Consider the following 26667-nt stretch of genomic DNA (forward strand, 5'->3'; position numbering starts at 1 on the left):
GGAAGCTAAGCAGGGTTGGGCCTGGTTAGTACTTAGATGGGAGACCACCTAGGAAGAACAGGTGCTGTAGGTGTAAAAAATAAAAAAAAAATAAGGGATTGTAAGCTGACAGGATCCTTGCAATCTATGAGGTCAACCGAGGGTTGCCTTGCCTAAAAATAAATAAATAAATAGATAGATAGATAGATAGATAGATAGATAAAAAATAAAAAGAATGTAAAAACCAGAAAATAAGTTAAAATATGGTCTTAAAATGAGAAGGGCAATTTCAGAAATTTCAGTTTTATGTCTTTTTCCATATTCATTCTTCTAAAATTTTTCCAAGTTTGTTTTTAGTGATTTTTTTCTTTTCCAGTTTTTTCCCTGTACTTTTGAGTGCTTTGGGGAAAATCTCTACCATCAAAAATTATATTGATTTGTATTCATTCTAAGACATACATTTTAATATCTCTGAAATTGGATTGTCTTAAAATAGGTAAAACATACCATATTTATCTGATAAAATATTTTTATACGCTATGAAGAGAAAGCACTGAATTAGAGAAGAAAACTCAAGTTTCAGTACTAACTTTACAGCTTGGAATGTAACTTTGGGCCAGCAGTTTATCTGAGCTTCAGTTTTTGTTTTTGTTTTTGTTTAATTTATAAACTGGTGGTGATATTTTCTACTCTCCCCTCATGGGGTTGTAGTGAGGATGAAATGAGAAAATGTGGAATAAATGCTTTGGATGCACTACAGGAAAAAAATAAGTTGTTACAGCTTCAAGTGGAAAAGTTGAATTATTTTAAATTTCTGAATTATAAACCTGCATGTTATAATGAAGAAATTTTCAAATTATTGGAATTATTAACACTTACAAGGCTCGTGTTAACTCAAGCAGGGCCTATGGAGTTTATACTCTCAAGATAGAAGTACTGTTCTTTAAGTTGTAAGGAAAAAAACTGAGATGCAGTAAGTATAAATTTGGAATGATTTATCTGAATATTTTTTTTGAGTCCTGTTCTGGTAGACTGCTCTAATTTTGTTTAGTCCTAACTCCAAAATAAATGAAAAGTGCTAGTACTTAAGCTAAAGAAAAATCTTGTTGCAATTGCTTTTATATTTTTGCACTTTTAACCATTTTTTAAAATTGTCATCATTTTTCAAATTATTCTTGCTTGATATTTTAGTGTGTGGGTAGTTTTATGTTTTTCTCTGCCCCTATTCAGACTATTGAGTGAATTAAAAAATAATTCATTTTTTACAGAACCTGGAATTTTCACATGATTTTGTTGTGCTGATATTTATAGAATGCCTTTGGGCTAACTGTAAAATTTCCCAACTTTTGATTTAAAAACACAATAACAAAAGTGTGCCATTTATGCCATTTCTCACTTGAAACAGGATTATCAATTTTCACAAAGTTTAATTACATAAATGTGAGGCATGTACAAAGAAAAATTAAATTTTTGAAAAATTATATTTCATCTCATATTTGAAAAATGAGATTTGAACATCCCAGTGGCTTAACTTCACATACAGTTTTAGGTGGTTTAAAAGGGAGCCATCATTACTTCAAACACATTTGAGTTACTGGTGAGGACAGGCTAGGTTGAATTCTTCTTCCTATTACATTTCACCTGAATTCATCCTGCAAACTGTCTTACCATGGTAAAATGAGTAATCCAAACCCACTTGTAATAATGGATGAAAATTCTTGGAAAATAAACTCAAATTCTTTAGCATGCCATTCATGATCTGTCACTATTTGCCCATCTCATTTGCATCTCTTTATATATTTCAGCCACAGAAGATTCCTCATGTATTTTGCCCTTTCTTGCCTTTCTGTCTTTACAGATCCTCTGCTGTCACCGTATAAAGCCTTGCTTTGTCTTTGTAAAACGTTTTTCTTCAGTCACAATGAATTGTTTCCTTAAATTTTCACTTGAGAATCTTCATACTTGAATGTACCCCCGACTAATTCAGTCAGGATTTAGGGAGAGGGGGAGGATGTGTTTTTTTAAAAAAACTTTTTTATAACTTTCTAGCTAATTCTAAATTACAGAGAGGACAGAGAGCCCCTATTGTAAGATTTTGTTTTACTTTGTCTTTGCTGTTGACCATATCAGCGCTCCATATTGTAGACAGCTTTGTACTTGCATTTTTCTCCAGCTAGGCCATTAACTTTTTTTATTTATAAAATTATTGGGGTGACATTGGTTAATAAAATCAAATAGGTTTCAAGTGTACAATTCAATAATATGTCATATGTGTATTACATTGTGTGTTCACCACCCAGAATTTCCTTCTGCCACCAAATATTTGAGCCCTCCTTACCCCTATCTGACCATTAACCTTTTGTTGGCAGAGATTGTATGGTGGCTTTCTCTTTGTTGCGTCCTTCAGTGAGTAGAATTTTATTTATTTTTTAATACAGAACCTGTATTCTCTAAATATTTCTTGAATTGAATTTGCAAATTAGCTGCCTTCTTTTTCACCAGTGGTAAAACATACCTAATGGTGTATAAAAATGATAATTTTGATCAAGATTAAATCTAGAAGGCAGCTAGATATTTTAAAACATGAAAGTTAGCATTGGGTTAAGAATAATAAGTGGGAATTACCTTTATCTATCTACTATAGAATCTAATATGTTTCTTGAAATATTGTTTTTTCTTCCCTTGTTAACTAACTTTTCATATACTTCTGAGGTTTTCCTGTAACCTCCATGAGCAAACTCACTTCCTGTAAAATTGTACTATAATCGTAGTTGGCTAGGGTTTTTTATATTATTAATTTGCTATATTGTTATTAGTCTAAATTTTTTATAAGATGAACCCAAACAATTTTTTCCCTTTTATTCATTCCTATAATAAATATTGATTGAGCGTCAATAGCAGTGAACGAAACCAAAAACAAGACATCCTGCCTTCGTGGATCTTACATTTATGGGATGGGGGGCGGATAGATGATAAGCAAATAAGTTACATTGTCCATCATATTAGAAGGTAAAAAAATGCTATGGAGAAAAATGGAATAAGACGAAAGAAGAGTGGTGACGCAGCGGGGCATGTGGGGAGGATAAGTACATAGTTTTATATGTGGTGGTCAAGATTAGCCTTGTTGGAACAAAGACTTAACTTGGAGGAGATGATGGACAGATATCTGAGAAAGGCATTTAAGGAAGAGGGAATGACCTTCGAAACGATCCTGAAGGAGGTGTAGTCCTGGTTTATGCAAGGGAAAGAGTGAGCAACGGGTGGAGTGATAGAAAATGAATCAGAGAAGTTCTGGGACCCAGATTATGACGTGCCTTCAGAGTACTGTAAGGACTTGAGTTACGTTACACTGAGTGAGATGGGAGCTGTTGGTGCCTTTGGGCCTGATTTTCATTTAAAAGATGGTCTGGCCGCTGAATTGAGAATAGATAATAGATGGCAAAAGCAGAAGCAGTGAGATCAGAGATATAAGGCTATTGCAGTAATTTAGGCAAGAGGTGATGGAAGCATGGACCAGCATGATAGCACTGGAAGTAAGAGAAATCATCAGATTTTGGTTGTATTTTGAAGGTGAGGCCAACATAATTTCCCGATGGGGTATGAGAGAAAGAGGTGAGTTATAGATTACTCATGATTTATGGTCTAATCAACTGACGGGATGGATTCGCTATTAATGGGAGTGGGGAAGACTGTGGGTAGAGCAGGCTTTGGGAGGAAAATAAGGGGTTCAGTACTAGTTGAGATGCCAGTCATATACCCAAGCGGAGATGTCAGGCAGCAGTTAGACTAACAACAATGGAATTCAGGGGAGAGGAAGAGCTGGAGGTTTAAATTCGGGAAGCCATCAACATAGAGAGTGGTGTTTATGGTTGAGACTGGATGAAATCAGCGCTAGGGTAGATGGAGAAGGGTGGTTGTCCATGGATTGAACTAAGAACTCTCTTAAAATAGAGTTTTGGGAGACATAGAGGAGCCAGCAAAGGAGCTTGAGAAGGAAGGGCCTATAAAATTATTGGGGGGAAGACCTGGTACATTTTAGTGTCCTCAAAGCCAAGTGCAAATCGTTTTAAGGAGATGGAATTGAACATGTGTTAAATACTGCTAAGTAAGATGAGGACTAAGACTTGATACTTGAATTGACTAAAGAAGAAGTCATTGAAAATGGCAATTACCCTTTTATTTTTCATACTACGGACTATATGCCCTTCAACAGTAAGGACTTGCTTTCCTGAGTGCCCGCACAGCCCTGCCATATGGTTGGCATTTAGTTAATTGAGTGAAGGAATCAGTGCAGGGCTGTTCTGCCCATTACTCCACTTCTAGTCTCCCAGACTGCTTCAAAGAGGGAAGGGAGAGGGTGGATTGGAAGTTTGCTGGCAGGTGTGGGTGCCACCTCAAACTAGTTATCCTGGAAAATGACAAGTCAAGATTCCTTATATTTGATTCCCTCTGTGTAATATCTTCTCAGAGGATATTAAATGCTGTTTATTTTGTGCCTAATAAGTATAAAATCTGGCAACATGGAGAACAAAGAAGAAAGATGTGACAAACACATTTCAGGCTTCCTAAGTCATTTGAAAAATGAAAATGAAACAAATAACAGGTCTTGGCTTCAACACTAAATGTCTGGATATTTAGCAATATCTAGATTTATTTATAGAATTTTCTAATTTCCATCCAGATGTTTGGCTTCATAGAAACACATGCTTGATCATGCTTGAATTGTTCTTCAGTTTTCCACATTAGGCAGAAGTTCAGAGAGAAAGTTCAAGTGCAGTTCCTCATCATGAATACTTAGAGAGGGCAAATCGTCCGGGGCCTTTGTTTTCTGTATACATCTGTGGATGCCGTGTGACATTTTGGTGGTGTAGTCCTAAATCTTATTCCTGTTTTAGATTTCTTACCCGCCACCACCACCACTACTTCTCTCTTCTTTCATACTGACAAAACATTTTTAAATAATTTAACTGCGAGTCGAATCCAGTTTTTCAAATGTCCTACAGTCCTATTTCATCCTCAAAGTGATTCACTTACTCTGGTAGAATTGAGATGCTCAGGAAAAATGTAGCTGTTGTAGAAATAATTCAGGTCTTTCTTTGCATCTTGTTTTTGAAATGTGAATATTTGATGAAAGAATGAAAATCTTTTTTATAGGTTTTATAGAAGAAGAAGAATCTGGAGTAGCCTTAGGATGGATTTCTTACCCCCTAATATTGTATAGGTTAAGGAATAAACATCTATTGGTCCTTAAAGCATGATGAGCAATATCGTGAGCTCTTTCATTCGGCAGTATACTTTGAGTACCTCTCTGTACCAGGCTCTTAGCCAGATGCTAAGAATGTCAGATCAACAGTACCTCGACTGTATGGCACTTAAAGTGTAGAGGGCTCATTGGAAGAATTCAAAGTATGGCTGGAGGTAGGAAAGTATGGCTGGTGAATTACCTCCCAAGGTAGTTCAGGCCCTCTGCATCCTTGGATTTGTCAGCTTGGGATTTGGACTTTATTCTAAGATTAGAAATTAAAGCTAGCTAGCATGGATGGGTCTGACCTGATCTTATTGGCTTAATAAAAAAGACCATCAAAGACCACTCTATTAGGATTAGAGTCCAGCTGCAGTTAGAAACTCAGCTACTGCTGTCTAAACAGTAAGCTGTAGTGTCTTCATGTAGCAACATGAAATATCTCGAAGTAGGTGGTCCAGAGCAGGTGCCCGAGCCAAGCATGTCTTCAAGGTCCCAGTCTTCATCTGTTTTGTTGCCCTGTCATCCTTGAAATGTGACTTTTTTCCTTGTCACCAAATTATATTTGTAATTCTAGGCATCATGATTTGTGCCATGCCAGAAGAAAGATGATGCTGTAAAATGCTTCGCCTTGTAAAGCTGTCTTTTTTGGAGGGGAGGGAGGGGCAATTTAATTGAGGTATTGACATACAATAAGCTGCACATTAAAGTACAACCTCTGCTCCCAATCTGCAAATAACCACTGACCTGCTCAGCAGTAAAATTTAGGCTGGAGTTAAATTTGGTAAGCTTAGGGAGGGTGTTTGCAGAAAGATGGCCTAGGACATTTCTCTGGCTCATCAATTCCTTTGCTGTTTTATCTTTAGAGTAAGGTATAGAGAGCTCTTTTCAGCTAAGAGGGAGTGCTCCTATTTTTAAAAAGCCCATTGAAGAAAAAGAAACCCTCATACACTGCTGGTGGGACTGCAAATTGGTACAGCCACTATGGAAAACAGTATTAAGGTTACTCAAAAAACTAAGAATTGATCTACCATATGATCCAGCAATGCTTCTACTGGGTATTTACCCCAAAGACTGGAAAGCCCATATCCAAAAAGATATTTGCACACCGATGTTCATAGTAGCGTTATTCATAGTGGCCAGGACGTGGAAGCAACCGAAGTGTCCTACGATAAATGATTGGCTAAAGAAGCTGTGGTACATATATACGATGGAATATTCCTCAGCCGTAAGAAGAGATGAAATACTGCCATTTGCAACAACGTAGATGGACCTCCAGATTATCATACTAAGCGAAATAAGCCAGACAGAAAAAGCTGAAAATCACATGATATCACTTATATGTAGGATATAAACCTAAAAGCAACAAATGAGCAGGACTCATGAACATGGGCTATAGGCTAGTGGTTACCAGAGGACTATAGAATAATGGTTACTAGTGGGGTGGGGGAGGAAGGGGGAGGTAGACGGGATAAAGGGGGTCAAATATAGGGTTTAGGAGGAGGGTGAAGTGGGTAAAGGGGATCAAATATATGATAGCTGAAGGAAACGACTTTGGGTGGTAAACACACAACAGAATATACAGATGTCAAATGATAACGTATACCTGAAAAGTATATAATTGTATTAACCGATGTTACCCCAATAAACTTAATTTAAAAAAAAGGAAAATGTATGCAATGAAAAAAAAAATTGGGATTGAAGACTAAACCTTGCTTTGGGGGTAATGTTTTTGACCTATTTTTTCATTTGCTAAATAAATTATGTGCTAACTCAAAAAAATAATAAATAAAAATAAAAAGCCCATTGACAAGGTGAGGATTTAGAGTTAGTCTAGGTACAGAGGTGGTCACAGTGGTGAAGGTAGACAAATTTGCAGGTATTAAGAAATTTCTGATAAGCTCTTGCAAGATGGAGCTTATACTAACCAGAACTCTTCATAGGTTATAGATGATCTTAAAAAATGTGTTGGCAAGATAGTACGCTCTTAAAAGAAATATAATTGGGACATCTAGTAGTTGGCAACTCCTTCGTCATTTGAAAAGGCTAGTGTAGCGGTTTAATACTTCGCCACCCACTGAAGCTGGATTATGAGGAGCATTATGCACAATGTATTTTTTTCTTTATTCTGTAATGGCTTTGCATGTATCAGTCCAAAACGTGCATAAATACATGTTTATTAGTTTTAAAAGATTTTATTTGCTAGAGTGATCTCAAAGATAAAGGGTCTTCATCCTTTCTTGTTTTCCTACTCCAAGCAATACACTGTGTGCTTGTGTGTGAATGTAGGCATGTGTGACAAAATTTCTAGGTTAGGTAGAAGAAAAATAAAAAGCAAAAAATGAATATAGTAGTTGACGAATGGAAAAGTTGTTTGAGTTAGAGAACTTTATTCTTTTATACATGACTGTGCAGCCAGGTCTCATAGGGAGTAAGCTAAAGAGGTGCTATTCAAATGCATCTCATTCTGGCTACAAAGCAAAAACTATAATTTTGTATGCATTATAATATTGTCTTTAGTATTATATCTCAGTGTTTAAAATTACTTAGATATATTGTTGGGCACTATGGTATATAATCCTACAGCAAGAAAAAAAGGTACCAAGCAAAAAGTTTGCCAAAGTTCCATCTCTGTGTCACTGGGCATGTCATTTTGCTACTCTAATTTATCACCTATAAAATGAAGTGACTAGATTAAGATCACTGGCCATTGCTTTGTGTCTTGGTGTTCTGTGAGTCTGTGCTCTCCTGTGAGCCTCTTTGTTGAGAATTGCTCTGTCCCTTCCACTAGCTCCACCTGTATAGAATCTACGCACCTGTGTACCATTAGTTTTGCCTCCACTGCCTTCTTTTAGGATTTGCTTGTGGAAACAATGCCAGTTGTAGACACTTTTATAATCTTGATTTGATGTGTTCATCGCTCTTGTAATCTCTCTTATTATTGAATTGTACACTTGAAACCTATCTAATTTTATTAAGCAGTGTTACCCCAATAACTTTTTAAAAAGTAAAAAATAAAGTGCAACAGCAGAATACAAAACAAGATAAAAGCTCTTTTTATATGATTCACTTTTCTTTGTTGTAAAGAGCAAACAGGAAAGGTTGGTACTTCTTGCTCATAAAAACATTGCTATCAACGAGTTAACAGATCCATAATCTGTTTTTATCAGAATTCTGTCTCAAAGGAAGGAAACTATTTGTCATAGGTCTAAATTTACTTTCTATTACAATTGGTCTCATAAGCACACTGTTGTTATTATTGAACAAAAGATTCTTGCAGTTCCTTTGTCTACCAAGTTCTAGTGACAAAGACTTTTAAATTATACAGAATTCTATTGGAATCTAGAATTTTTAGATCTCTAGTTTATAATCCCATTCTCTTCAAAATTACAAACCAACCATAACATAATTATCACTGCTCAGAAATAGTTTCATTATTATCTTTAAAGCTTCCTTTTTAGTAAAAGTTAAAGAAACACTGATAATCAGATCTATTTAGGGGCATATCATAAACTTTCAGGTGTTATTTTTAATTTAAAAAGTGAATTTTGACTACTTGTGAGCGGTTGTTATAAGTGTTAGAAACACCAGTCACACACAAGAACATAAGAAAACATGCTATATTCAATTTTTTAATTTAAAAAACCTGATATATTTTGGGGGGTTATCAGAAAATTGATTAGCTTAGGTAAGTTTATGTTTGGACAGTTTCACCGTTGTAGTAATTAAAAATTTGTTTTGTATCTATCTTCTTTCTACCTTACAGATGAGAATGTATATTTGTATGCATGTGTGTGCTTGGGAGTTGGGTATGAGAAGGGGGCCATGGGTGGTATTTTGTTTCACACTTAGGAGTACCCAGGTGTGATAGACCTAGAACTTTGCTTTCTGTTATAAACAAGTGGAGATTCAAGAAATTATTGCCTGCTGACTTCAGACATAAATCACACTCATGTGAAAGCCTTCTTTTCCTTAAATGGGTGCAAATTATAGAAGACAATGTGGGCAGTACTTGAAAATGCATAGATAAGAATAAGTGAAATATTTGAGATACAGATGAGAAGATCTTGATTTAAATAGCTATTTTGAGGAACAGTGAAAAGAAAGTTTGGATGAGAAGAGTTGGACCAATTTACAGAGGAAAGCGAAGTGGAAGGATTTAGAATTAGTGCCCTAGGAGGAAAGGGGCTGTTACATTTTCAAGGTTAGTTTTAGTCAGGAAATATTTCATATGCACAGAAAATAATATGGTAGACTCTTGTGAATCTAACAGCCTGATTTCACAGATGCCAGTGTTTTGCCACGTCTCTTTTTAAGAAGTTGACTTAAAGGCCCACTTTCCATCCCCTTCCCTATTTTTCCTCTCTTGAAAATTGTCACTATCCTAAAATCAACATTTGTCATTTTCCACACATGTTTATTTTATAACAATTTGACCTATTAATCAACCACAAGGAATATACAATATTGTTTTTTGTGTTGTAAAATTTATATAAATGATATGTTTTATCAATATTCGTACAATTTTATTTCTCTTATATTTGAAATTTATCAACTTAATAGAAATAGATCAAAATCATTTGTATTCTACTGTGCGATCATACCAGTTTATGAATCCCCTAGTCATGGTGTTTGAGGTTGTTTTCAATTTTTTACTAGTACAAAGGCTGCAGCATAAAGCTTGATACATGTCTAATTAGGGACATGGCAATTCTCTTGGGTATCAACCAAGAAACAAATTGCTGGTTTAGTAAGGGATACGTATCTTTGATTTTTCTAGATGCTGCCAAATTTTTCTGTAAAGCAGTTACAACAATTTATACTTCTACTGGATTATAATGTCTAGATTTTCCACACTCTTGATACCATCAGCCTTAATTATTGCCAGTCAAGTACATGTGAGATGGTATTTTATTCTAATTTTTATTTTTCTGATATATAATGAGATTTAACATCTTGATTGGCCTTTTGGATTTTTCAGTGAATTGCCCCTTAAATTTCCTTTGACTACTTTTCAGTGTGCTTTTTTTGTCTGTTTAAATTGATTTGTAGGTGTTCTTTAGCATATATGTGTGCTGTAAATAACTTGTAGGCCTATGTCTATCCTACATTTGTCTGGTGGTTTTTATTGTATAGAATTTAAAATTTTTTAATGTGAGATATAGTGTGGTAGGTAAGAACACAGAATCTGCAGCCAGACAGCCTGGAATCATATCCCATCCTCTTCCTTCCTTGCTGTGGAACCTTGGGCAAGTTACTTAATGTCTCTGTGCATAACTTTCCTCATCTGGAAAATGGAGGCAATAGTACTCTCTACCTCTTAGGGCTGTTGAGATGATTAGTTAATAAATGTAAAGCACTTAGAATACTTCCTTGAACAGTAAGTACCATATTAGAATATCGTTTGTGCCTTTTGGGGTTCTTGTTTAAGAAATTCTTCTTTAACAACAAAGTCAAAACAGTTTTCTGTATTTTTTCCTAAAAGTTTAGTTTTACTTTCTGTATTTAGTGTTCAAGTCTATGGTGTGAGGTAGGGACTACTACTATTCTTTTTCAGAATGAGAAGGTAATGGTCACAGGGCTGTTAATTAAAGCCTACTCTTTCTCTACAGATTTAGAATTTCATCTCTTTCCAAGCTTGCACTTTTGGCTTATTTAGATCTGTGTCAGTTATTTGGTTTTAATTACTGAACCATAAGTTATGATATTCGTTTGGATGATTTTTAACGTTTTTAGTCCTTTTACTTTTTTATATATTTAATTTTACTGATGTTAAAAACAGAGCACATTCAAAAGATGTAGAATCAGACTCAGATTTTGCAGAGCGTGGCGAAAGCATAACAAAGACAGTTTAAGACAGATGCAACCACTGACAAAGGTTGATTTGTCGCTAGGAGCGTTTCTTGTCCACGGTGGCGGCGAAAGTGCAGCAGACACAGGCCTTTGATCTTGAGAATGCCTGGAGCTCTTTAGTGACATTTATTCCTCCACGTGAATTAATGGATCATTGTTTAAAGTTCCACCCAAAACCTTATTGAGACTTTGACTAGAAATTTAATTTGTGGGCTAATTTGGAGGTTAATTGATGCTTTATTATAATGAGTATTCCCACCTGTGAACATGTATATCATTTCATTTAATTTAGGTCTTTATTTTGTGTTCTTCAATTCATTTCACAGTTTTCTCCCTAAAGATTTTGTAATACTATTGTTAGATTTATTTATACATACCTTATATTTTGGGGGCCTACTACAAACTGCATTCTAAAAAAGGAATTAAAGTTCTTTTTTGTTTTGTTTTGCTCTGTTTAGCCTTTTTTCAAGTCTCATTTTAAAATACTTTTTTTTTGTTTTTTTTTTTTTTAGTGACTTGAAACAAATTAATTTTAGTCTCATTCAGTCAATTTTATTACCTCAAGTTCTTGGGAGTGCTAATTTTCTTTTGCTGTATCTTTTTTTTTGCATCTTTTGTGGTCAGTTTTTTTTCTTATGTGTTTTGTGATTTTTGATTAACAACGGAGTTTTTATTTTTTCTTTGGAAATGGTGTGAAGACTGGGATCTGGAAATGTTCCTCTTGAGTCATTTTGGATTTGCTTCTGTGAATCTAATGCCATCACTGCCTGTGATCAGCTTTAATCCAAATTGCTTGACTTGAAGATTGCTGCATTCCTGAATAGTGTACAGTTTTAAACTCCAGACATAGTCACGTTAGGCTTGGTGTTTCTTTTTCTTGCACAATGTTTTTTGTAGAGACTCAAAACATCTTTGCTGTCTTTCTGGGTGTGGTGGTGTATTTTTTCTGTAACCCCTTACACTGAAAATACAGCTTGCTGGAAGTCTTAGCTATGCAAGGCTCAGTTCCACTTCCCAATTCTGCCTGGCTTAAAACTGAAGTTCTTCCCCTCGAAGGGATTTTTCTGAAGGGATTTTTCTGATCTGGGAACTCTTTCCCACCCTCTCTTGGTCCCCCATAGCACCAGTTGTATGCTTTTAGTTCTGACTTTAAGTTCTCCCTTCCTTCCTGGCATGTGGGAGTTTTGCGTAGTTTCTCTTTGCTCAGCTATTTATTTAAATAAAGTATTACAGCCTTTTTCAATATTTCAAAGTGTTTGTAGCAGGAAGGATTCTGTGGTAACTCAGTTGCCCCTGTTCCCAGAATCCTCTGTGGTTGGCTGAATAAGACCTCTGCCCCACAAAAGTGCATATCCAATCCTTGGTTACCTAGGAATACGTTATCTCACATAGCAAAAGGGACTTGAAGATGTGATTAAATTATGCATATTGAGATGTGCCAATTATTCTGAATCACCTGGGGGAGACCTATATTATCACAAAATTCGTGGTAAGGAGGATGCAGGAGAGTTCACTCAGAGAAAGAGATCTGCTTTGGGAAGTAGGTTGTAGTCTGAGAGATTTGAAGATGCTACAGCACTGGCTTTGAAGATGGAAGAGGGGTCTTCGGGCCTGCAAGTAACTCTCTCCCAGAGCTTCCAGAAGGAATGCAACCTTCCTGACACCATGAGTTCAGCCTAATGAGACCCATGAAGGACTTCTAAGCTCCAGAATTACAAGAGAATAAATCTTTGTGTTTTAAGCCACTAAGCTTGTGGCAACATCTTAAAGCAGCAATAGGAAACAGATACTGTCTTCAGTGTTTTTGGAGAAGAGGTACCTGGTATTAGTGATGGTGATAGACTGAAAACTGCATTAGAGACTCAGCAGAGTGAACTTGGTGAGCAATACTCTTGACAGTTATGTAAAAGGGTGTTGCTTCTTTCTTCCCCTACCTAGGGGGAAAAAAATCAGAGCAGAGATACTTGTGAATGTTTTAGATAATATTTTTAGTAATAGCATAATCCCTAGTCTGAGACCCGAAACTTCCTTATAGAAGTAATAAAGTGCCCTCTTTTAGATGTAGATATTATTTTTCAAAGGGTAAGAGATTCTCATTATTAATGAACCTGTAAGTTGGTAGCTGAGAGAGCAGAGAACAGTTTCTCATTTTGCCAAAATGCTGCTGTTGTGCATAATGGGTGTGGTTTGCTGGGAGGGCGCTGACAGGATAGCTGAATAATTCACTGTAACTATATGGTAGGGATTTGATTGGTGGTAAAATATCAGACAGCTTTCTAAAACAGTTAGTGGTTCCTGACTTGTCCAACGGCCACCTGCCCTACAAATTTCAGACTTGCTGTCCCCCACAATTGCATGAGCCAGTTTTTTAAAATAAATCTCTCTTTCTTTAAGTATGTATTCTGTTGGTTCTGTTTCTCTGGAGAACCCTGGCAAACAGCAAATCATTGTGATGTGTAGGAAGCGTAGACCGTCTTCAGTATTTGGTACCACGATGAGGTGAGGATGCTAAGCTAAGCATAGCCCTCTCTCCTGACCAAGGTGAGGCCTGTTCCTCCATCATCTCGCCCTTCTTTTTTTTACACGTCCTCAGGCTTCTGACTTGTACACCTCATTTGTGTACAATTTGGCTACCACAAAGTTGGAAATAAACTCACTTGTCATGGGGCAGAGGACTTACTCTCATTCCGAGGTTGTTTGAAGAAGCAAGAAGATTGTAAGTGAGATAAAAATGAGGCAGAAGCCATTGGACCTGGTGATAAGAAGCAGTTAAGAAAATGAGAAGGACTGTGCATATTTCTCGGCAGCAAAATTTGTGAGAATTTTTTCCCTTTCTCCCTCGGAAAATAAAACTTTCTGTGTATTAATTTGAATGGAGAATACTAAATCCATAACTTGGTTCTATCATGCTGCAGACAGTTTCATGCTCAGTTTGACTCATATCCCTATGTGTTGTATGGAGTTTTAAATACTAAGACATTTAAAATTCGTGTCTAATAAACTATGATTACATGTATAAAAAACTGCACATTTGAGTATCAAAATATCCATTTGAGCGAGTGGCGATTTTATATTTTGAAATAGTTTTTGTTAAGCCTTGAAATGGTGCTACAAAGTACATTTTATATATTTCAATTCCTCCCAGCTGGATATTATACGGTCACCTTGCTCCAGGAAATGGTTAACCCTCCATTGAGTTGATAATCCTGTCTCCTTCCTGTTCCCCCACCCCCATTCCTCTTACATTACCGGTTTTAGCTCTATCTTCTACCAGTTAACTGTAATCTTTCTATGGCATGCTATTTACTTGTGCTATTTCAAAGAGTTTTACAGGTAATGATTGATTTTTGAGGCATGTGTTCTACTTCTTTACTTGGTTGGTTTTATAAGTATATAAATAAAATTATTGGAATATAAAATAATTTCTTCTTGCTCAGTACGCCATTTTACTCTAGCTAAAATCTCTTATACTCTTTTCATCCTAAAAGTTTTAATGGTCTCTCTCTGTAATTGACCCTCGAACAACAACAACGTGGGGATTAGAGGCGATGACCCCACCCCGTGCAGTCAAAAATCTGCATATACCTTTTGACACCCACTACTAATATCCTACTGTTAGTCAGTAGCTTTACCAAAGACAGTCAATTAACACATATTTTATATACATATTTTATACTGTATTCTTACAATAAAGTAAGCTAGAGAAAATAATAAGGAAGAGAAACTACATTTACAATACTGTAAGTAATTGAAAAAAATCCACATGTAAGTGGACCCACACTGTTCAAACCCGTGATTTTTAAGAGTCAACTGTATATGAATTTTACTAGAATAGATAATGACACCTAAAGCAATTTATTTCAGCAACAACCCTGTGAGAAATGTTTTTCTGTTCCCAATGACCAGATTCTGTGATAGGTTCTGGGGAAATAGGTGAAATGATGGAGTCCTTGCTCTCCAGTTGCACAGAGAAGGGAAAGATTAATTTAGTTTGTTGGTGACTAGGAAAGCATCACTGAGGTTACAGTGTAGCTGGAGTTTGAAGGAAAGTGATTTTCACGTGAAGAGATCAGTATCTTAGACTGAGATCTATTGGCATCTTGAAGGTTTATATATGCTATTATTTCAGAAGCTTACGTAGAAATCATTTAGGCTTGGTAAACTAGATGACCTCTCAGGCTCCATAATAATTTTATAGATTATTATCAGTTTTTTTTAAAGCATGAATGAGGATTAATATAATTTGTTAAATAATACTGCCTGCTGGGATCTTGTGTGTATTCTAGTATTGAGTATTAGCAATCATCGTAAGATACTGAGTGCCTGAAAAATATGTTGACATTATTATGCCAAATTGACCTTCTCCCTCCTCTCTCTTCTCTTTTTGGTTGTTTTTGCAGTTGGTTAGTCTGTTGCTAATTGGAATTGCTGCGTGGGGCATTGGCTTCGGGCTGATTTCCAGTCTCCGAGTGGTCGGCGTGGTCATTGCAGTGGGCATCTTCTTGTTCCTGATTGCATTAGTGGGGCTGATCGGAGCTATAAAACATCATCAAGTGCTGCTTTTCTTTGTATCCTTTTTTTTAAAAAAGGGATTTTTACTCTAGTTGGGTTTGTTCTTACTTATGTTGATTAATCTCTAATAACTACAACTAATTTTAAATTATCATTACGTAATTGCCCAACAGAAACTCCTAGCAAGCCCTTTGGGTATTTGTTCAACGAACATTAGGAACGTTTCTTAAGGTGAAGTTATTGTGTGTTTATGTATTCTCACCCTCTGCTTTTCACATCATGAAGAATGTATTTTGCAAGTTTAGTATAGTCCTGTTAATGTATTGCAAATTCAGTTACATTGACTGATTCAGTGACCTCTTGGCCCTTTCTAACCTGTTGATATTTGGTTGACAATTTCACAGTGATCTTAATGTTTATCTGTACTTAGTTCCTATTTTATATAAGTAAGAATTTTTATTTTAACGTAAATGAAATTCTAATCACTTTTTAGTTAAATAATGATCATTATTGTCAGTATTTTCTTACATGAACTTATAGCTACAGTGTATTATTGAAATAAAAATATTATGTGTATTCTTTTTGAACTTTCTCTAAGTGCCATTTGTTCCGTTTTCTGGGTTAATTCTTTCTAGTGCATTCTAAAGTTGTCAGTACCTCTGTTTTATGTTATTTTAAGAGTATCAAGAAATAACCTTAACTTTAATTCTCAGTACATGATCATTCTCTTACTCGTATTTATTGTTCAGTTATCAGTATCATGTGCTTGTTTAGCCCTGAACCGGGAGCAACAGGTAAGCAAAGACTTCTTTCTTATACTTCATTATGCCACATAGTATGTGTAGGAAAAAAGTGGGAGAAATGATTGGACTATAAATAATTTCTTCTTGCATAGAATGCCATTTCATACTACCTAGCTAAAATCTTTTGTTTCTGATCGCGTTAGTGGGGCTGACTGAAGCCCTAAAACTGTTGCTATGTTTTTATATCTCTTAAGTAGGATTTTGCCTGCACCGGGTAAAAAGTGCTACTGCTAACAGATGTTCACCCAATCTTTTCTCACCGTTATGCAATGAAACATTTGCTCCAGAATGTTTGTGGTTCCATTCTAGCAATTACTCTTCAAACTCTAATTATAGAACAATATGGGTCTCACGCTTGGGGCAATGGAAAAATTTTCTTGTTACACTCTGAAGATGATGCCTTTCAACCAAGTGCTTCCTTTAAATTGCATTTAAAATTTAAGATTTTTCATTGTTGGATAGAAATAGTTCCTTAATTTTTGTTGCAATGAAGGTAATAACCCTTTGAAAAGTTTTAATGGTCTTGTAAAGAGTATTTGTTTTAGATACACTCAGTATTAAAAGTTTTAGGCCATAGATCTGTACATTTTGTGCGGGATGACACATTTTAATGTACATATTAAATGCATTTTCTAGGGTCAGCTACTGGAAGTTGGTTGGAACAATACAGCAAGTGCTCGTAATGACATCCAGAGAAACTTAAACTGCTGTGGGTTCCGAAGTTTTAACCCGAATGATACCTGTCTGGCTGTAAGTACAAAGTATAAAATATTTTTTTGGAGATGTATTATGTACAAATTAATATTGACAAACATGGAAGAAATGGACTTTCTGATGCTGAACTGTATTTTTAAAATGCTTTACATATGCCCAAATTATATTCCATGTACAGCACTGTGTCATTTGTCCTCAAATATCCACTTCCAAGAGTACCGAACATTCCAGGATCCTGCCAGACGCAGATACTTCTGGTTCTTTGTCCTTAATTCCTCCCTATTCAACTCCTCCTAGAACAAGTCGTGAAAGAGAAATTCTAGCAGAACATCCTTAGAAATTCAGAGGAGATGTCTAAATATCTGTTTTGAGACATATCAGGGTGGTAGGAGGAGAGTGGTCTATACGAAATTGGGCTTCTTAACTAGCTAAACCTAAACATCCCCAGGGTGGAGGACACGTGGAACTAACATCTTTCCTCTCTCCCTTCTTCCCCATCATAACTTCTTGCTCTTTCTTCTGGGAGCTGAGCTAGTGATAGACCAGTTAAAACCATCCTTCTGCCTCAGGCCGGACTCCTGACCTCCAGGTTCCAACCCAATCCTATATGAGGATGGACTTGGAGCTTGGTTCTCCTAAGTTCATGTGTGTTACTATTCTGGGGAAACTCCTATTACCCACTCTCTGAGCCATGGGCTGGATATCCCCTCAATGAAGCCTTTTTTGTGGGATTATTTTCTATGTAATAGATTATTAGTTTTGCTGTGTAATACATTATCACAAATTTAGTAGCTTGCAACAACACCCATTTATTCTCTCGGTTTCCAGGGGTCAGGAGTCTGGGTATGGCTTAGCTGGATCCTTTGCTCAATATCTCACCAGGATGAAATTAAGGTGTTGGCTAGTGCTATAGTCTCCCTGGCAACTTTGGTTCCTCTACCTAGCTCAGTGGTTGTTGGCAGAATTCAGCTTCTGGTGGTTGTAGGACAGAAGTCTTGTTCTCTTGCTCTGTGTCTCTCAGCCCGTAGAGGCTATTCTCAGGTTCGAACTATGCAGCTACCTCACAGTGAGGCAGCATCAAAGTCAGCATGATAATCTCTCCTTTCTGTTAAGATAGTGTCTTATGTAAGGCAGCATAAACGTGGGAGTGACTCTCCATAGTATTTAGAAATCCCATCTGCCCTCAAAGGGGTGATTATTCAGGGCATGGTGATTATTCATGGGGTGGAAATCCCAAGAGCCGTCTGAGAATTTTGGACACTACTAAAGAACCAAGGCCCCCAGTTGGAAACAGTACTCCAGATACTAATTTTTATATGAGTGCAGTTTTTATCTGCTCTTTATAAATGTGCTTTGAAATAAAATTTCTTTTCTCTAATTGATACAGAGCTGTATGAAAAGCGGCCACCCATGCTCACCGTGTGCTCCAATAATAGGAAAATATGCTGGGGAGGTTTTGAGATTTGTCGGCGGCATTGGCCTCTTCTTCAGTTTTACAGAGGTAGGTGCAAGTAGCTCAGTATCTTCCCTCCTTCATCATAGGGTTCCTGTTTTATATGGCAGGAGGGCATAGCTTTTTACCTTTGTTTGCCACTCGACTTTCAGAATGTACTGATGGATATTTTCATTGAGAACTGGTATTGTAACAGGAGGATCCCTGGCTTGAAGTCAGAAGACTTCACAGATCTAGCATTAATTAACTTTATACAGGGTGAAATGCTTGGTCATTATATGATGTAAAATGTAACGAACAAATGACATGAGGAGGTTGGACTGGATATCTCTAGGGTCTCTGAATCTGTTTCTTGAGTTGTGTGATAAATTACAATTTTAAATTTGATATTGGGATAGGTAGGATATTCACATTGTTTAATATAGATGTTAGTATATAATAACATATATATAAAGGTACACTTTAAAAAATTGCTTCCCAACCCCTCCCTTATTCTTCTTTGTTCCTAGCCTTCTGTAGGTACCACTATTATTAATTTTTATATACTGTATTAATATATTTATTCTATTAGTACATTTATACATAATATGTGTCTGGAAGCAAAACCACACGCATATTGTTTGATAATTTTCAAGGAATGCTGATTCCTTCCTCGGTGTCTTTCTTAAACTCTCAATAACCACGGACATTTTTTGATGCATTTGAGTTGGCAATATGTATCAACATTAAAATTTTTTTCTTCAACTTATATATTATACTCTAAGTGCTTTATTTGATGGTGATACTTGTAGAACTATGTAAAATGAATATATAATAATGTTTATGGTTTATAACGGCAAACCTTTGGGCCAGCTTGTGCTAATTAATAATGAGCTGGCTAAATTTGGGTATATTAGACTGGAGCAAGTAGTTAAGGAATACATTGTCTGTCTTGGAAACCTAGTTCCATTGCTTAATTGTGTGAACTTGGGCAAGTTACTTAACCTTTCTCTGTTTCTGTTTCCACATTGTAAAAACAGACGTAATAATGGAAAGCCCCTATTTCATAGAGTTGTGATTAAAGGAGTCAGTATATGTAAAACTCGTAATACTTAGAATATTACCTGGTACATGGCGGGTGCTGTGTAAGCTGTAATTTTGTAGCCATTAGTAAATTATCGATGTGTAAATCACCATATCATGCCTCATTAGAAAAAGATGATGGGACCCTGCTGATTGTCATGGTAGTTGCTCAGGTCACACTTCTATTTTAAACAATAATAGAATAGCATGCACTGAATAATGCTATTAAAAGAAATCAGGAAAATCCTAAGTGTTTTGTATGGTTGAAGTTTAATGTGTTCATTTAATCTCTCGGACATTTAATTTTCCTTTCAGTATGTCACTATAATAAATAATTCCATGGTCAACTTCCTTGTATATAGTTTTAAAATCTGTATTCTCTAGTTTTTTCCCTTAGATTATATCTCTGGAAGTAAAATATGATGCATTCAGTATATGGACATTTTAAAAGAGTTTGATAAATATTGTTAACTTTCCTTTTGGGGATATTCTGCCAAATTTTTATGCAACCACTAATTCTAGATATTTTTATTTAAAACTTTTTTTTTGCCAGTGTGCTAGGTGAAAATAGTATTATAATCCTATTTGCGCTTTTGAAAATGTGACTGATGAACTTGACAATATTTTTATATGTGTTTTGACCATTTTCATTTCTTCTTTCGTGAGTTGCGCACTTTTGTCTTGATTAAGGCCCTTTGGGTTGTATGTAACAGACTCAAAACAGCATATGAACAACAGGGGAATTTCGTGTAAGAATACCAGAGTGAGACTCAGGGCCTGGAAGGTGTGTGGGAAGTTAGCGCAATGCCGGGGTTCATGAGACGGGGGTCTTGGGACCCCAGGCCCACGAGAATGTTGAGGACCCCCCACCCGTGTTATTTCCTCCTTTCTCTTCCTGTCTCCCTCATCCTTTCATTCCTCATTTTACCTGGCTTCTTTGTTCTGCTTTCAGTTTCTCTGGCATTTAACTTTTTAATGACTTTTAAATAAAATTGTAGAAGGTTTTAGTTTTCATGTAGTTAAATGTATTTTTTTTCTCTATGGTTTATCGAGTTGATTTTTATGCTTAGAAAGGCCTCTCCCATTTCGATTATATATGTTCAAAAATGATTAAAGAAGACAGTTTTAGGTGATACAAACTTTAACATATCATGAAGTGGACACTCTCAGAGAACTGCAAAATGAGGCAGAAGGTAAGAAGTTTTTATAGAATAAGGAATAAAAAATAAGGAAGAGAAAAATAGAAAATATCTTATTGGCGGGGGCCACATAGTCAGCCTTGTTTGCAGTGAGAAGGCCAACAGTTGGATTAGTGTTTGAGGACTTGCTTACTGACTTTACTGTGTTTCTGGTCAAGTGGAACATTTATAGGGACATGAAAGTTTTGGTTTGCTGACATGGCACCCTGGACAGAAGCAGCTCCATCTTAGGCCTAGAAATTTATTTCAACATCCATCCATCTATCGATCAGTCATTTGACAGATCGATAATGTTTTTTTGTTTGTTTGATCGAGGTATAATTGACAAAATTGCAAGATATTTGCACATCATGATGATTTGATTTATATAGACATTGTGAAAGTTAATTACCACCTCATGTATTTACCATTATTATTATTATTTTGGTGAAAACATTTAAGTTTTACTCAGTAAATTTCAGTTATACAGTAATGTTATTAACTATAGTCGCCATGTTTATACATTAGATCCTCATTTTGATTGTGTAACATATATAATGTATGTATTTGTGTAAATAATGTATACCTAATGTATATAAGGTATGATTAATATATAGCACATGATATATACATACCTGTGTGTATGTTATATATCTTATTCTAATTGTTATTTTTTTTCCCTTCAGGAATGAAAAATTCACACTTGGCTCTTATTAACAAAGTGGAGATAAAGACCAAGCTTAATATTCACTTTTTAGAAGAAGTTTTCCATGACATCTCTTCCTACTCTGAGCATTTTTTCATTTTACTCTTTCTCAGGAAAGAGCTGTCTTGTGGGTTGGTTTTGGCATTGACTCAAGAAAATTTATATATAGTTTGAAAACAATTCTATACATTCTTCCTTTCTTTCTTTTAGAAAAAACAAACATGAATTTTTGTCATGAGAACATAAAAATATATATAGTGGAAAACTAGAATGAGCAATCTCCATACATGTCATTAGCCAAATTCAACAGCTATCAGAATTTTGCCACATGGTTTCTTTTTTGGCATGTTTCTTCTGCCTGTCTATATCTGGAAATCATTTTGAGAATTTTTTTCTTTTGAGCAACTCCATTTCTTCTTACCAGATCACACTGCCTTCAGTTATGGCTGTATGTATGTATGTATGTATGTATGTATGTATGTGTATAATGACTTTTTTTTAACAGCAGTTATAGGTTCATAGCAAAACTGAGAGAAGGGTACAGAGGTTTCCTATAAGCCCTTGCCCTACATATGCATAACCTCTTCCATTATCACCATTACTCACCAGAGAGGTACATTTGTTACAGTTGATGAACCTACAATGACATGTCATAATTTCTCAAAGTCCATAGTTTACGTCAGGGTTCACTCTTGATACACATCCTGTGGGTTTGCACAAATGTATAATGACACAAATTCATCATTATACTATCATACAGAGTATATTCATTGCCCTAAAAATCCTCTGAACTCTGCCTATCCCTCTGTTCCCCTAGTGTTTGTTTGTTTGTTTTTTTTTTTTGTAAATACCAATTCTTTAAGAATATAAACTCGTGAGTCTTAGATTTCTAAACTGTTCTTTCAAGGAATCCTTTTCTATATTTTATATACCATGTTGCTTCGAAACTTAGAGGTTTTAATAATTATCTAACCTGATATTTTCTTGATAATTACTATTTTATAAGCTCTCTCACTTAAAAATTTTTTATTTTATTCAGTATTTCACAGAATCACAGATTTTCATTTTGAAGGGATGAGATTAACTAGCTGATGATTTCCTATCATCATAGGTGAAACAAAAAGATTTGATTTGAACTATTAATACCTAAAAATAAATTTAAGCCATCAAAGTAACATCGATTTAGAATCTGAAAAAAGTTATGACAACTAGTACATATTCTTTGTAGAAACTTTAGAAAATACAGAAAATTATGAAGATGAAAGATTAAATGTATCTACTGACTAAGATGACCTTCTCAGAAATAGTCAGCATTTATATTTTGGCATGTTTCTTCTGCCTTTCTATTATTTCATAGAATGAGTACAGACTTATTACATACTTTACATATACAGTTCTGTATTATCAACTGTATTTTGGTGACCTACCACATACAGGGCATAGGTTCTAGAATGAGCAGGATTCATGATCAGGGCTAATCAGAATTACTCTTGAAAAATTTTAAATCTTGAGAGCCTTTATAAGCTTAAAATCCAATAATTATCTGACTTTGATCTTTTTGCGTTTTGGGCGTGGCCTCCCTTCCATGCTTCCTGGGAGCGAGGGAGGAGATAGGGGTTCAGTAGTGGGACAAAGGAAGGGATTTGTCTTGTTTTGTCACTTACAGCTGAATTGGAGGAATGAAATTCTGGTTAAATGTGGCTCTGGATTATAAGTATTTAATTTATCAACATGCTTTGTTTCCCCTAGGGACCTAACTTACACTATTGGCATATATCTGTGGGTAATAACCGAGATATTTAACAACCTCAGAAATTCTAACCAGAAGCTCCCTGATGCTAGCATTTCCAAGGCAGGGTCAGGGAAATGATGCTTGGAAAGGTTAGGGGTGTCACAGAAGTAGCTCTTTGACAACAAGGGTTGTGTGTGTGTAAGAATTTCAGTACTGTAATAACCAGCATAGCTGAAATGCTAGGTGAAGTGTTACCCCGAGAGTGGCCAGTAACACATCGGATTCTCTCATAAAACCACAAACGTGATTAAGAGCACGGACTCTAGGTTTAAGCCCAGTTCTACCACTCATGACCTGTGTGACTATTACCCAGTTATATAACCTCTCTGTGCCTCAGTTCCCTTAGTTCCCAGTTCCCTTACTGGCAAAAAGAGGAGAATGTAGGGTTGTTGGTAGGATTGTATGAATTGTTAAAGTGCATAGGACAGAGTCTGTCACAAAATACTCTTTCTGTGTTTAAGTAAATTCCTTTTTTCCCCTGTTACATAGACTCCAAACCAGAATTTCCACATTCTTAAATTAGGTTTATTTTTCCTTGATTCAATTCACAAACCATAGTTACATAAGCCTCATGTGTTTTAGCTATAAACATTGCCAGCCATACAGTAACTCAGTGATTATTATTGTGGTAAATGGAGAAAATTTGGGACTTACCATAATTCTCTAGAAGTTTAAGGAGCTAATGAGTAATTATGAAGTCAAATAAACAGAATTTAGATTTAATGTTGGCACAGATCTAAAGTGGGAAATATAATTTGGAATTCTTTTTGTTCCATTAAAGTTTTGTATCTTTTTAAAAGAATTGTTGATTATTTTAAATAAATCAGCTTTGAGGTAACAGGAATATAATGAACACATTTTTTAATTTAAAAAGAGAGTTATTTTGTTTAACTCTTTAGTGAACCTGGTGTGGGACATGGTACAATAACAACTTGTTTTTTGAAATTATAGCTCCGTACCCAGCCACCGCCCTTGGAGAGGAGTTATAACATATTTATGATTTATGTTGGAAAATTTACTTAATTGTTGCTGAGCCCAATTTGTTTCTGAATTATCAAAATATGCAATATTTTAGCTATTCTGACAATTCGGTGTTCATGTTAATTTCCTATTGCTGCTCTAACATAAATGTAGTAGCACCCTCAAATTTATTCTTACACTTCTGGAGTTCAGAAGCTCAAAAAGGAGTCTTCTGTAGGCTCTAGGGGAGACCCTGTTCGTTCCCTCGCCTTTTCCAGCTTCTAGAGGCTGCCTGCACTCCTCACCTTGTGGCCCTGTTCTTCGTCCTCAATGCCAGCATCTTCTCTCCCTGACTCTGCTTCCTGCTGCTTCTGTTGTCACATCACCGTTTCTCTGTATCTCTGATTTTGTCCTCCTGCCTCCTTTTTATAAGGACCCTCGTGATTATATCACTGAGCCTACCCAGATAATCTCCCTATCTCGAGATCTTTAACTCAATCACATCTAAAGTTCCTCTTACCTTGTAAGATGACGTATCTGCAGGTTCTGGGGATGATGATCTGGACATCCTTGGATGTCCATTATTCAGCATACCACAGTATTCATATTAGATTTTCTTAGGGCCTATCGTTACGTTACTAACTACATTTAAAAAAAAAAGTCTTTCTCTTAGAATAAATAAAGCAAAGTGCTTCAGAGGTTCCAGATTATTTTTTTGATAAACTGAATAAATATACACACCTGTCACTTCTTCTTTTTTTCCTTTCATTCCAGATCCTAGGTGTTTGGCTGACCTACAGATACAGGAACCAGAAAGATCCTCGCGCTAATCCCAGTGCATTCCTTTGAGAAGATAAGGAGAATTTTTCGTATTCTGATCTTGTTCACAGCTAACTTTAAGTTAACGCTAATTTGCCTGTTTAAGGAAACAGTATCTGAAAAATTATATTATTGACAGTGGAATTATATATTTTTACTCTTATGTTTCTCTAAATGTTTTTTCTTTTTCCATTGCTGAAAAAAAATGGAAACTTGTGCTCTCTGAACCTCAGTGGTACCTTTAATCTACTGTATTCTCAGTGTCTGGCACTGTCCACTGTGGCCTTTCTTAGCATTTTTACCTGCACAAAAACTTTGTATGGCACTATTGTGTTGATTATATTGTGAATCTAAATACACATCTCACTGGAATAATTAATTGTATGTAGCATTGTGCTGTGTAGATAGTTCCTACTGGAAAAAAGAGTTCAAGTTTATGAAAGCCGGTCAATATAAGATTCTATTATGTTAAGTTCAGAATGGGAAATCCAAATTCTCACATTTTTTTGTCTTTTTTAGGAAGTATGTATTGTGGTGAAAATTGTTAACATAAAAGTGATAATTTAGTTTAGTAGTCTTTTATGATTATACTAATATATTCTAGAAATAGCTATGCCTTTAGGAAAGTGTGGTTTAGTTTTCGATTTTTACAGGTAAGTGCAAAGGAAATGGTCTCATGAATGTGCTAATGTGTGGCATTTGCCTTCAGCCTTCAAAATGGAATCACTTTGAGAAATTCAGAAAGTATATATAATCTTGATATTCTTTTATAATAATTTGAAGTCCAAAAGACTGTATTTTTAAACAAGTTACTATTAATGCATTGGCCCACGTAGCAAAAAGATATTTGATTATCTTACAAATTGTTAAATACTTTTTGATGAAATTTCTCAGTATTGTAATAGCAACTTGTCAAATCTAAGTATATTTGAATGTGACCTCCCATAATTTGAAATTAAAATAGTATTGTGGTTCTGTATATTATGTTAAAAAATTAAAGGATGAAAACCTTTCTTCGTGTATAAGTGTTTGAATTAAAAGAAAGTAATGGAAGAATTAATACATGAATTAAGTGAAGTAGAATTCTTTTTTTTATGCTTCGGATTCTCTTTAACCTAAAGCTGAATGTTGCTATTTTAGTGTATAATCCAGCCATAGAAATGAATTTCCAACACTAATGTCTACTGGTAGTCATCCAAAATCCTTTCTTAAAATGTTTCAGTGTTTAATATGTTTTCCATAGTGAGAATTGTTTTTTAAAAGATAAGTCATTCATGTTTATTTGGGAAAAATAAATAAGTTCTTCCTGTTATCGAAAATTACCAATTTCTCACCTTTTATGTAGTATATGGTATTTTATTTGCAATTGTCTTGATGGGTTTTAGACCAAGAAAGATGGTAAATGGTTGATCTGTAGAACTTTAGAGGGGGCGTGTGTGTGTGTGTGTGTGTGTGTGTGTGTGTGTGTGAAGAGAGAGAGAGAGAGAGAGAGAGAGAGAGAGAGAGAGAGAGAGATTCAGAGAGAGAAGATTGAGAGAGACAGACAGACAAACAGACAGACAGAGACAGACTTCCATGACTGGAAGACTGGCCA

The 26667-nt window shown here is 35.6% G+C and overlaps 1 protein-coding gene across 1 annotated transcript in view; it reads left to right on the forward strand.

Moving 5' to 3' along the window:
• The window catches only part of TSPAN13 (tetraspanin 13), a 29963-nt gene extending 3830 nt beyond the window's left edge, over positions 1-26133 (forward strand). The window contains exons 2-6 of the mRNA XM_039862449.1: positions 15475-15642; positions 16300-16380; positions 17026-17139; positions 18491-18604; positions 25029-26133. Of these exons, the coding sequence (XP_039718383.1) occupies positions 15475-15642; positions 16300-16380; positions 17026-17139; positions 18491-18604; positions 25029-25103 (552 nt within the window). The 3' untranslated portion in view covers positions 25104-26133. The remainder of the gene's footprint in view (positions 1-15474; positions 15643-16299; positions 16381-17025; positions 17140-18490; positions 18605-25028) is intronic.
• The last annotated feature ends 534 nt before the right edge of the window (positions 26134-26667 follow it).

This window comes from Pteropus medius, unplaced genomic scaffold (assembly GCF_902729225.1).
Source record: "Pteropus medius unplaced genomic scaffold, Ma_sr-lr_union100, whole genome shotgun sequence".
NCBI lineage: Eukaryota > Metazoa > Chordata > Mammalia > Chiroptera > Pteropodidae > Pteropus > Pteropus medius.